This window comes from Mauremys mutica, chromosome 21 (assembly GCF_020497125.1).
Source record: "Mauremys mutica isolate MM-2020 ecotype Southern chromosome 21, ASM2049712v1, whole genome shotgun sequence".
In the NCBI taxonomy this organism is placed as follows: Eukaryota; Metazoa; Chordata; order Testudines; family Geoemydidae; genus Mauremys; species Mauremys mutica.
Window position 1 is genome coordinate 14,838,190 of NC_059092.1, and position 13,446 is coordinate 14,851,635.

At 43.0% G+C, this 13,446-nt stretch overlaps 1 protein-coding gene across 2 annotated transcripts in view; it reads left to right on the plus strand.

Moving 5' to 3' along the window:
• Positions 1-10,418, plus strand: part of CAPZB (capping actin protein of muscle Z-line subunit beta) — a 108,142-nt gene extending 97,724 nt beyond the window's left edge. The window contains exons 7-10 of one of the 2 annotated variants that reach the window (XM_044996160.1): positions 4,181-4,246; positions 5,460-5,536; positions 6,828-6,940; positions 9,618-10,418. In XM_044996160.1, coding sequence (XP_044852095.1) covers positions 4,181-4,246; positions 5,460-5,536; positions 6,828-6,930 — 246 coding nt within the window. In that variant the 3' untranslated portion in view covers positions 6,931-6,940; positions 9,618-10,418. The remainder of the gene's footprint in view (positions 1-4,180; positions 4,247-5,459; positions 5,537-6,827; positions 6,941-9,617) is intronic. The other variant, XM_044996161.1, reaches the window with a different exon arrangement.
• Positions 10,419-13,446: the final 3,028 nt, after the last annotated feature.

Genomic DNA, 13,446 nt, shown 5'->3' on the forward strand with positions numbered 1-13,446 from the left:
CTCATGGGCCCCCCTTTGAACCATTAGTCATATGCTCCCTACTCTTCCTCTCTTACAAGGTGGTGTTCCTGGTAGTGATAACCTCGGCCAGGAGGGATCTGAGCTCAGGGCCCTAAAATCAGAGCTTCCCTACACCGTGTTCTGTAAGGACAAAGTTCAGCTCAGGCCTCAACCTGCTTTTCTCCCGAAGATTGTGTCGCAGTTCCGCATCAACCAGGACATCTTTCTCCCGGTGTTCTACCCTAAGCCGCATTCCAGCAGCAGGGAGCAGAGGCTCCACTCTCTGGATGTCCGCAGGGTGCTGGCCTTTTACATCAAGAGAACAAAACTGTCCAGAAAATCGGTCCAGTTATTCGTGTCAGTGGTGGACAGAATGGAAGGTCAGCCTGTGTTGTCACAACGCATCTCGTCACGGATCGCATCCTGTATTCATGAGTGCTACAACCTGGCAGGTGTTCCCGCACCCCCAATCGCTGCGCAGTCCACCAGGGCGCAGGCTTCATCAACAGTGTTCCTGGCTCAGGTTCCCACTCAGGAAATCTGCAGGGCGGTGATGTGGTCCTCCATCCATACTTTCGCCCTGCACTATGCGACTACCCAGCAGGCCAGAGACGATGCAGCCTTCGGATGAGCAGTGCTCCAATCAGTGGAAGACTCCGACCCCCACCTCCTGAATTTGGGCTTGAGTCACCCGATTGGAATCGACATGAACAAGCACTTAAAGAAGTAAAAACGGTTATTCACCTTCTTGTAACTGTTGTTCTTCGAGATGTATTGTTCATGTCCGTTCCAATACCCACCGGTCTACCCCTCTGTCGGAGTAGCCAGCAAGGAGGAACTGATGGGGTGGCGAGTCAACAGGGCTCTATACTAAGAGCCATGAAGCCGCGACTCCAGGGAGCGTCCGGACCAACCCAACGGATGCTGCTAGGAAAAAATCTTCTGGCTACCCTGCACGTGCACACACCTGATTGGAATGGACATGAACAACATGTCTTGAAGAACAACAGTTTCGAGAAGGTGAATAACCATTTTTTCTCCTTGTACAGAGGCAGGCCTTGCTGGTAGCAATCTCATGCATGTTGTTTTATAATGAAAATAAGATCACAGTAGTGTGTGGTGTTTGTTTTTTGTTTTTTATAAATGTTCAACTTAAAAAATGCTGAACCTTTATTCTAACAAGTAACACATGTGTAGACGAGTGTGGTGCAGAACTGGTTTACCATCACAAGATGGGTAGTTTAAGGCTTTGAATATACAATTCTGGGAAAGAGGAAGGGCATATTTAGGCTGCACTGCTTGAATAGGTACTTTGAAGGCCAGGCACAAACAGAAATCTTCAGTGGAGTTCTGCAAAACTGGCAGTATTGGGATAGGTGAAGTTTACACCCTCAATTTTACTTTGGGGCATCTGCTTTGAATTTAGAATCAAACTTAGTGGAAACTGCCAAGTTTTCCCTCACTTGGTGTCCAAACATTTTGACATTTTTCCCACCTCAATCTCATTCTCTGCCTGCTGGCCCCGGCTTGTGAACCTTTGGGCAAAACTGGTCATTTTCAATTCCCTTAGAGAAATTTGCATCGCTCCATTCCACAACAGCTGTATGCATTGATTGGGCTTCTTCAGAGTGACATGGATTAATTTTCTTCAAATCTTTTCTACTATTCTCAGGGACGCTCATGATGGACCAAAATACTTATCCAACTTACATTTCTCTTTCATCTTATCTTCTTTTCCTGCAAATAACCTTGCAAAAAGTCCAGACAGCTGCTGTATTCTGCATGTGAGACGTCCCAAGTCTCCAACTAGCTATCCAGAGCTTAATCTACCCAGAAGACCGAACTTCCCTCAGAGTTGGACTTGCAGCAGATGGCTCGGGAAATGAGGCAAGGAAGCTAGTGTGCATCTCAGATGGGAGAGGAGTGACTGAGACATGTAGATGGGACTTGGCTCATTCTGGAATATTAACTTTTTTTGACTGAGCTCATTGGCAGATGGGGAGTGACAGTGGGAAGATGAGCTGCTTGTTAACATCAACTTACAGAATGGAATTTCCCCTCCAAAGTAAATTAACCCCCATTTGTAGCAGCTGTAGGCTTTCTGCTTGAAATCTTACATTAACAGCCCACTGAAGGAGCCTTTAAAAGAAAAAAAAGCTGCTGTTTGTATAACAAGGCTGCGGACTGACTCCGAACTCCCTTAAAACAGCCTCTCATAACATCTGGGCTTCTACAGCACATAAAAATGTTTTCCTTCTGGCAGCAGATTTTATGGAGACGTAATAAAATACGTTTTACAAAAATAATTCTATTTTCAGATTGTGTTTTGCCAGTGAGCGGGGCCTGTCCAGGTGGGGAGGAGATGCAGTGGGGAGCCTGTGGAAGTAAATCAACCATTGCCAGTGCCCCCAGTGTCCCAGATTTGGTCAATTTACTGATGGCTCCCCCAGCCTCACCATAGTGTGTGCTTGTATAGTTCAGATTTATGTTCATCCTCTCCGCGGTCAGATCCTTTTTCTAGGCAACATGTCTCTATGGTATGTAAACAATCTGACTGTGTAATCTAAGGGGAAAATGAAACTTTCTTCTTCCCCCTCTCTCCCGCCTCACCTCTCAGGTTATTTTTTGCCTTCAAGGCTCAAACTTAATTAAATGCACCTCCAGGCTTGTTAGACACTTAACTTGAAAGAAGAAATCTGTCGCTGCTCTAGATTTCCAGACTAGACCTCGAGGAAGGGACAGGAACAGATGGATAAGAGAATTCAGTGGGTTACTGAAACTCTGTGATGAATCCCCTGTCTACAACAACATCTTTGTTTTTATGCCTTCTTGGCACATCTGTATCAGTTGCCTGTCCTAGGATTGATATTCACGGGTTGGCAGCATATCTGCATGTAGCGAGAAGAATTTTCACCTAAGGCAGCAGAGGAGCCAATCTCTTCACTAGCACCACAGGTTTACAGATTACATGGGGCTCGCTGTGGTCTCCAGAGGAATGCTGCCTTAGGCTGCTCTAAGTAGAGGCAGAGCTTGTAAAGGGAACATGGCATTCTAGTGTCAGCTCTAACTTACTCTCAAAGTAAGGGGTTCAAAGTCTGAGTTGGCTCATTGCTGTCCCCTGTTCAGACTTCCCTAAGCAGGTGTTCTACAGTGCATAACTGGGGATTTTACTCATTAAAACAATAGCATCAGTAATGGGGCTGAACTTTGTCTTAGTTGCAGAAACTTCATGTTAAATGGTCAAAGCGTTAACTATATGTGCCTTGCAAAGTAGAACCCTCCATGCCAAGCACTTAGTGTCTAAAACACCTTGGCTCTTTCTAATAAGAGATGAATTTTGGTGGAACTTCCTATTTCTGTGTGCGCCTGCAGTTTGGTAGCAGCTGAAGGCTGGCAGTAACCTAAATTATCACTAATTTTAGCAGACTGCTGTGGTCTTTCCTTCCCAAACCATAGCAGCTTGGGACATCCACAGTATTCCTCCCACTTCTGTTGGAAGATAAATAATTTCCAAAGTGCAGATAACTGGGAAGATCTGAAAATACTGAATTTGCTCCTTATGTGGTTAGAAATAGGGCTGAGATGAAGGAAAAAAAACAGCTTTTTTTACAGGGACAGACCCCAGATGTTAGACTCACAGCTCCATGCAATGTGCATCTCATCAGTAGCTCCATTGTTCTATGAATCCAGACAGCTTCTGTGTTCCCATCAAAGAATAATTGCATGCATTGTGTATCTACTGCAGCCACATCATGGCCAACTCTGCAGTATACATTTATCCCCTTTAGAGATGGTAGGTGAGTGCTGGTGCAAACAGAAAGGGTCTCTCATGGTACTGTACGGTTACTGAGGGTGAAATGGGATTACTGAGAAATGTTTAAAGGAAGCACCAACATGACCCTGTCTCCAGCCTGGGGACGACTTGTTCTTCGTGTGAGATGGTTGCTTGATTGGCTGGTGTACTGGTCACTAATGAGATTTGTACTTTTGGAGTTTCCCATTTGGCTAACAAACCATATGCATTTTATACCTGACCTTATTCTGAAAAAGGCTGCATTTACTCTACAACTCTGGCATTTAACCACATTCTCCCATCCCTGCTGTTAGTATGTGGAACTATCGTGTATCCCTTCCCACCTTGTTTCTCCATTACAACTGGTTCTGTTTCTTTTCTCTCCAGATGGAGAAAGATGAAACTGTGAGCGATTCCTCTCCACACATAGCCAATATTGGACGCTTGGTAGAGGTAAGTACACTGGGACCATCGCAGCTCTAGTAACTTACGTTGTACCAAGGCTAAATTTCCCAGCCATCTTTGCTATCTAATGAGTTAAGGCCGTTTGTGTGCTTCACAATAATTCTTAGCTGTGAAAAGTCTTTCCTGCACAATTCTAGTCACTCCTTCCTTACCGCTCTCCCCCACTCAATACAATAATAACCTTTCTGGAAATGAAATGGCCGTGTCCTTAGTATTAGTAAACACTTTCCCACCTGGAGTCACTTACAGTCATTGGTTTTGACAGAATTACTTAAAGCCATGCCATAGTATACCGAGCTGCTTTTCAGCTGACATGTCAGCACGTAGGAAGTGCTCATTAAGCGCGGCGCTGCAGTTGTTTTTCACAGCACTTGACTTCATTGCACTTGTCAGTCTTATCCTCCTTGTACTAAGAGTCAAGGATAAGATTGCATTAGTTGCTGGAAAAGGGGTGTGGAGCAACACTTGGTGGCTGTTTTACCACACCATATTCTAGAAAGAAACTCTTATCCGCGTTGATTTCAGGCTTCATAGTCACTTACTTTGGAAGGAGGGGAGAAAATCCTTAGTTAAATTAGTGTGCGCATAATACTGTTGCTAAAGACAGCCAGACACTCAAAGCATCAAGGATAAAACACACTTGATTTTGGGCCTTTTGTCAGAGGAGGGGTGGCCCGTGATTCAGGCCAGATTGAAGTATCACTTCCAAACATATTGCAGTTGTACCATTAGCTACCAACTCGGAGAATTCAACTTTTGTTCTATAGAACCTTTGACCTCTTGGGTTCCTTAAATGGCTGACTCAGAACCTGGGAGTTTGTTCTGTTCGGGATTGGAACTAATAAGAGGGGGTGAATGGGCTGTCCTCTTTGCAGTGGGATATAAGCAAGGAGTTGGATCCCTGAACAAAAACTGCCCTCTTGTGGTCCTGGACAGGTATTTTGTGTATATAGCCTTCCACAGTAACCAGGAGCAAAGCGAATCCTCAGACACTAATGTGAGCTGAATCTCCAGCTGTTAGGAGAAGTGGGGCACACAGGCTGACATGCAAACGTAAATAACAGGCTACAGTGGGCCAGCATTGTATCTCAATACAGTCAGCTGAGCCGGTGAAAGGGTACTCATAGGAGAGTTTAGTAACTTCTAATAACCATAGAAACAACGGCAGTGATTAATAGGCTGGCTTCTCCCTTTCTTCTAGGACATGGAAAACAAAATCAGAAGTACGCTGAATGAGATTTATTTTGGAAAAACAAAGGACATCGTTAATGGGCTGAGGTAATGGACCATCCACAGCTGGCTCTTAGAGCTCACTTAGCCCCTCTCCTTCCCCCAGCAGCCCCTGCAGTATTGTCCCACAGTCAAACAGGGTCTGGCATTCCTTTGCTAGAACTTCCCCTTTCCATATCTCCAGTTAGTCACCTCATTGTGTTTTGGAAACATTCACTAGTAGTGGTGTATTTGGAGAACACGTCTCTTACACCTTTTGACTACAGGAATTTGCAGCACTTTAACCCCTTGTTCCCAGTTCAGGAAGAGCATAGCACAATTAGGTACTATAGCTTGATGAGATTATTTTTAATGGGCAGCTTAATCATTCAGATGGGAGAAGGTTGTATGTGCTGGGTAACTCAATTTTGACTCGTAGAGCTAAACTTATTCTTACAAATAATTCTCAAATGCCAAACAATCATAAGGAACTGGCGATTCTATGAAAACAGAGCTTGTAGGTTTTTTTTAAAATGTGCCACCACTTTTCTTCCCCGCTCCCTCAGGCTGGAATGTAGCTTACTAGAGCAGACCAAGTGAATGAGCCGAGTCTGCTGTGTATTTCTGCAGGGAAGTTGTGTGAGGCTTTGAATCTTGATCATGTCCAATCAGGAACTTGGCAACTGGGTGGGTGTTTTTTAACTCTTGAGGGGGGAAAGTGCAGAACGGAGAGGGTGTTGGATGCTAATTAAACTCTTCTACCCCGTAAATTGGACTTCCCAGCATAGTGCAATAATGCAAAAAACACAATAGACGAATATGCAAACCCTGCAGTTCCCATGCATACTGATGTATGAAAGCACCAGCAGGTCTGCCCTGCAATGGTAGAATTATGGTGCTGATAAAACACTTCTGCTGCCTTCCTAATGGCAGTTTGGCTGAAGTGAGACCTGGTACTTGACAGACCTGGTTGAAAATTGTCCCTCACTTTTATTGCGGTGTGTGAGGAATTGGCCAGGCAGCTGCCATTAACATCACATGGAAATATGTAATTGATTATTTTTTCCTATGTGAACCTTGTTGAGAATACCTGTAGTTGAATCTATGTTCTCCAGTACCACAGTCTAAAAGAGCTACTATTTTGTGTGTCAATGAGGTAATCTGGAACCGTTATCACCCAGAGTATCTGGGTCTGTCTTTTCCTTCTCACCTTCCCTGTTTCCTCTGACTTGTGTATTTACACTTGTTCTTCCTGAACTCGTTCCTAGTGGCTTCCGGGATGCCAGCTGTCTGTTACTAGGTTCTTCTGACTGTTCTTTTCCCTACTCTGCTTCACTCATTTCTGAACTACTCTCTGTAGATCTATTGATGCTATCCCCGACAACCAAAAGTATAAGCAGTTGCAGAGGGAGCTTTCTCAAGTGTTGACCCAGCGTCAGATCTACATCCAGCCTGATAACTAAACCAATCCAGGTACCCCTGCCTGTGAGGTGTGACAATCAGCACTAAACTAGGACTCACCCTGCCGAGAACAGGCTGTCTTACCTATGCATGACAACCGAAACCAGAACTAACCCCTAACTCCTGCAGACTGATGACCAACTTTTAATGGGTTTCACCCTAGGGCTATTTCTTCATAGAACCAATGAATGCCTTGATCTTTATTTCCACTGTGTGGCGTTCTGTGCACTGTAATGTGGGGGGATTTGCCAGTTTTGTTTTGCACTCTGTCTTGGGTGGGGGCAATTATACAGTAGATGGCCATGTACCCAAAAGTGGTGTTAGTTTGTATTCGTTGTTTTTACCCAAAACCGTTTGGCTCCATTACAATTGCACCATCACTTTTTTTTTTGTTACAGCAGCTGTACAGATCTTATAGAATACTCATTCCCTGTAATTTTACAGTACTCCTTTCCCTCTTAATAGAAGGAAGGTTTTGGAAGTAAATAGCTGTCCTTTCAATTGTAAATGATGAAATATAAAGGGCCCTTTGGTCTTGGTACTTCCAAGGCCAGTAGCAACCATGCTGATTCCCCCTTCCCTCCAAATCCTCTTTTTGCCTTGTATATCTGAGTCTTTCTTGGAGCTTGAAAATTCAGCTCCATTCACCCTACTGAAATGTTTCTAGTCTCCATTTCCCTGGTCCATGCCCAGCCTGTTATAAAGGGGTTTGCTCATATACTGTAGGTTGCTCTTGGAGTTTTGATTGCTTAGGATGCATGACAGTGACTAACCTTGGGCCAGTTTAACCTTCCACTCCAATTCCTAATGAGTTACAGATGCCTTCTTAAACATGTTAAGCTGACGGAGGGGAAAATGAGCACTGTTTGTTGATGATGGCCCAGAACCATTACTTTAACCTGTGACAAATGCAAATATAAAATGTATATATTAAAGCAACTGAATTCTCCAGAGACGAGAGGATGGAAATACTTTCTAACAACATTAGAAAAATAACTCTCTGATACAAAAAATGGACTTCATTTTCAGAAATGAGCGCCCAGGAATAACGTAGCCCTGACCACAGGAGAGGATGTAAAATATAGAATATATGGAGAGGAGTCTACTAAATTGGATTCTAATGGCTTCCCTAAGGTGTTAGCATCTCTTTAAAAGGCCAATGTCATTGTTCTGTTATCTGATCAGTTATAAGATCCCTTTTTAACTAGGGATCTTTATTGTACCTTGCTGAAACAGCTGAAAGATTCTTTAGCCATGAAAATATTAATAAGCAAAATCAAGATTCTTTAAATGTGTGGCTTTTTTCTATAACCATTTACTAAGAAAGCCCGGGGTATATTTTGCCTGCAATACCCTTATCACATCTATTCTACTTCAGCTGCTTTGGTTACAGTTGACGATGACTGTAGATAAAGAATAAACTGGAGATGCAAATAAGTGCCTGAACAGAAATCTCTGGACATACAGCACCCCTAGTAAAGAACTGGGATAAAGGAATAGTGTGTGTAAAGCAGAATTGTCTCATCATGTAGCACTTTCTCATGAAGTGCTAGCAGATATTGGAAATACCTCATCGGTTACAGATCTATAGCTTCAGCTCAAAAATAAAGATTTTTAAAAGCTAAACTGCTGTAATACCAGTGGCTCTCAACCTCTCCCATACAGCAAGCCCTTGAGATCTGCTCACCATCCTCTTGGAGTTCGCAATTCCATGTTGACAACTGCTCTAGTGGTCTGCTTTGTTGCAGCTGCTAACTCCTTAAGAAGGAAAATACTCTGCTCTTCCCCCAATCCCCAGAGCAGCAGCAGAGATGCCATTAAACATTCCTGCTTAGGGCACCAGTGACAACATAAGCCCCAAGAATTCCTTGATGGAATTTTTTTTATATGATGTGTTCTGCTAGACGCCCATGATGGGGGTTTGTAGCTAGTGGGCCTCCATTCGATAATGAAAGAGTACTTTCCTTCCAACAGCTACATTTTTATCTGTTTAAACTTAAAGCAAAAGCTGCCTGAATGCCTAGGTGAACCTAAAGCTTTGTGTCTCGAAGCACATGGACATACATAAGATATTCATTATCTTGGTAATTTTATTCCATAAAGCAGCTTTTGCAAGCCAGAGTTAAAACAACTCTTATTTGAACTCTGCTCTAAGAAAGAAATAAACTTTTTGGTCTTTCTGTAAAGCAGCTTCTGCTCTTCCCATGACTAAATACATTGGTAAGGACGGTATGACTTGGCTGCTGCCACATACTGAGATATTCATTACCTGGACTACTTGTTAAGTCCTGCAAACAGGTCCATTGCAGAGTTGGCATAGAATAACTGCTGGATTATCTACCTTAACATCATGATCACTTTGAGATTGAACACACTGTCTGAGGGACAACTAGCTGTTCCCAAGCTCTAGTGTAAAGAATTGGGATTCTTCCCCTCCCCCCAAGAATTGGAGGTAGTGGAACATCAGAGGAAGTATATCTGTGGTGACTCCATGTTAGTGAATTTTGCTATACTTGTGGAAAAGTGTTCACTTTACCTTCTGTCCTCCGTATTTGCAACCGGCAAATAGAGGTTGTTTCCTCTAAGCCTGAATCATTGTGCTGCTATTGCCTCAAATCCCAGAAGAATACCTGTTAAAAATCACTGCTTTCAAATGTCCCACTTTAATTTGTTTCCTTCCTCCCAACAGGTCTGTGCAGACTTTTGCAGACAAATCAAAACAAGATGCTCTTAAAAATGACCTGGTGGAGGCTTTGAAGAAAAAGCAGCAAAGTTAAAATACTCTTCTTGCTAACAAGACATGCCATGCACTCATTAGATTCCTTTCTTAGAAAATTCATTTTCTCCCCAGCCCCCCCTTTTTGGTTACGTCACATCACAGTTTGCATCCAGTACTATCCATACATCGCCATCTCCCCATGAATAAAGCTGTACAAACTTTTTCAGTCTCTGAAGCTTACTTTGCACCACATTTTACTATCGAGACCTTAGGATATATTTCTGTAGAAGTCATGCATTTCCCCCCCCCCTCTTTTCCCATTTATATGCATCAACACCAATCATTCTGTTTCTTTTCCTCCCCTCCCCCTGCCTTTTGTTACATTGGTGTAAAAAATGTAAAACAAAATTTATTAAATACTGTGGTGTGTGAAAGAGGAAAAACTGGAAAAACGTATTCCACGTATGTGTGGGGATTGGGCATGGGGGACGGCTGGTGGGAGGGAGGGAAGAGAGGGTGTTCCTCAGTGTTGTACTATACTGATTAACCAGACTTGCAAGGAAACATTGATTTGGTGACCTGCTGAAAGTTCTGCTCTTCTATAGCCTCTTTCCAAGGCACCTTTCTGTCAATTTTTATGGAATGCAAAAGGGGTTTTTGTTTTGATTTTGTTTTTTGTAAAGCTTAAATTGAATCTACATCTTATACTTGAGCCTCCATACTAAAAACAAAAAAACCCACAAAATAAAAAAAAAAAATCCTGGGAAAGCAGCGTGCATCCAGTGTCCTTTTTATTTCTTATTCCTTCCTTTCTCATTGCTTAGCATTTATGCTCATGATGCATTCTTCTATGGGAGTAGGGAGCAGCTGTCCCATCTACACACAGATGTTTGTAATTCAAACAGCCACTATACTGTATGGCCACAGAAAGCAAGTGAGCTCTCCTTGTCTCACACCACGATCAGCTGAAACTTATTTGGTTGAAGGGAGACTATTTGATGTACTTTGCTAGTCACAGCATTAGCTTGCCATACTTTCAAGATGTTGGCATGAGGCTGTTGTCACCCTGCTGCATTCTGGGATTGGAGCTTCAGGCATATAGCAAATGTGGAACAGATGTATTCTGAGAAGAATTAGAATATCTGGCATCATTGTGTATGTTGAACATAGTTGAGGTAAAACCTGTTTGTTAAAGCACTCGGGGAGAAGAGAGGTCTAACCAACACATGGCAATGTTAAATGGGGCCAATTCTAAGCAATGGTACTAGTGAAAAGCTGTTGTTTGGCCACTTCGTTTCCACCTAGACACCTTTTTAACTTATGTAAGTGAATTTAGTGTTTGTGGAAGGAGAAAGACGTACCTCTGTGACCAAAAATCTACTGATTCACACCAAGAATGTCTTTCAAGTGGCAGAAGGAAGGCTTTTCTCTTGGAGGAACCACGTCCAGAAGACCGTCAGCTTCCATGTCCCTTCAGTCTATGCCTGTCTGCTGAGAAAACCAGCAAGGGTTCATAGTGGACAGAGAGCCACCCACTACACCACAAAATGACTGAGCCTAATTCTTCTCAGAATACATCTGTTCCACATTTGCTATATGCCTGAAGCTCCAATCCCAGAATGCCCACCAACATGTCTCATCACTGGTTTCTCACAATATTTACTTGCTACTAGGTTGAAGGAGGGACATGAAAGGCCAGGATGTCAGATACCAGGTTGTTTGGTAGGAATAGGGAAGTGCATCTCACCCTCATGGTCAGCTCAGGCTTTGACTAACCGTCATTTGGGAAATCTGATCCAGAGGACTGCTCATGGAAGAAAGTAAAAGGCTTTAATTTTTTGTAAAGAAAAGTGACATTTGTCCCATGTTTCAGTTTTCCCCCAGAAAGCACCACTCCTAGGAAGATGGTGGCATGACTGCCCTTCATAACTCAGCTCCTAATAGCTATCAACAGAAGCTGGGAGTGGACAACAAGCGGATCACTTTGATTGCCTGTTCTGTTCATTCCTTCTGAAGCATCTTGCATTGGCCACTGTTGAAGACAGGATGCTGGGCTAGATGGACCATTGGTCTGACCCAGTGTGGCTGTCCTCATGTTATCACACTTTACTTCTAGTAGCTTAAGTTAATGCTGTAAGGGAGCTGCCAGTGTTTCCCTTTACTAGGTTGATTATGAACACGTTAGAAATTTGTTCAACTGTCTGCCAAGTGAATGAGAGAAATCTTAGACTTCATCTGTCTCACCCCAGAACTGAGAACAATCTGGCCTGACCTACATATACTCTCCATATCCTCAGCTGGCAACCAGCTTTCATTGGTGACCCATGATGGTGGGTAACACCTGCCAATCCCCCACCCTATCATCTGCTCACCCTTGCTCTGGGCTATATTAGCTAGCCTATCTCCTTCACCTTCCTTTCTTCCTGCAGTGCCAATATTATACTGGAGAGCACCTCTTACTTTAATACTGACCTCAGTCCAACTCTGGTTTTGTGCTTGACATTGGATTAGGACAGCTGGATTCAGTTCTCAACTCTGCCATGGACTCCATGTGTGATATTAGGCAAGTCACTTGATCTTTGCCTCTTGTTCCTCACCTGTAAAGCAAGGATACTTCTCTACCTCACTGGGGATGGTGTAAGGAGAAACTCATTTATATGTGCAAGGTGCTCAGATACACCCGTAGTGGGAGAGATTTGAAGTCATTATAAGTAGCCAATAATCTGTCCAACTCTCTCCTGTGGTCATTAACTCGCAGAGGTGACCTATAAGGTGGTATTCTTCTTGGGAATGTAAACTGTCTTCTCAGTGGGAGAACACTTCAACCTCTCTTACCACTCAGTGACAGACTTGAAGGAAGGTGGCAATTTTGCAACAAAAAAACCCATCCAAAACAGACTCCAAAGAGAGACTGCTGAACTCAAATTAATATGCAAATTAGATAGTTAACTTAGGTTTAAACAGACTGGGAATGGTTGGGTCATTACACTAATTGAATCTATTTCCCTATGTTAAGTTCTCCTCACACCTTCTATGGGTCATCTCAATTATCACTTCAAAGGTTTTTTTTTCTCCTGCTGATGATAGCTCATCTCAATTGATTGGACTCTTCCAGTTGGTATGGGTACTTCCACCTTTTCATGTTCTCTGTATGTATAAATATCTCCTGTCTGTGTGTTCCATTCTATGCATCCGAAGAAGTGAGATGTAGCTCATGAAATCTTATGCTGAAATAAATTTGTTAGTCTCTAAGGTGCCACAAGTACTCCTGTTCTTTTTGCGGATACAGACTAACATGGCTGTTACTCTGAAACCTGTCTTCTCAGTCTCTTTGGTTCAGAGGAATATAGAGTTGAAGCAGCTGGCTGGCCATAGTCAATCTTCAGTTTAAGCTTTAGTGCAACTATGGCAAGGTGCTGGAGTTTAGACAAGCTTTCCCACCAGTCTGAGTTGAAAAGGGGCCTGATCTGAGTTTTTAGTTAGCATGTTCAAAGCTGCTTAAAATGTGTCTCCATAGGTTATCTGCTCTTGTGCTTACTCTTTGTTTATAGTAGATGCTGATTAATTCCCATAAAATACAATGAGAGGGAGAAGGGAGCAACTGCCTGATGGGCTGTCAGCATCTGGCCTACAGAATTATCCTCTGGATGAACCTATGTGAATGTGAAATGAAAATGTAGGCATTAATATTGACTGAAGTACTTTTTTTACTCTAATTATGCTGTTCCAATGTGACTTATTTAACATTCAGACATCTGCATGTGATTAAAGCCCCGTGCCTGAGTGTTTACCCATGGGG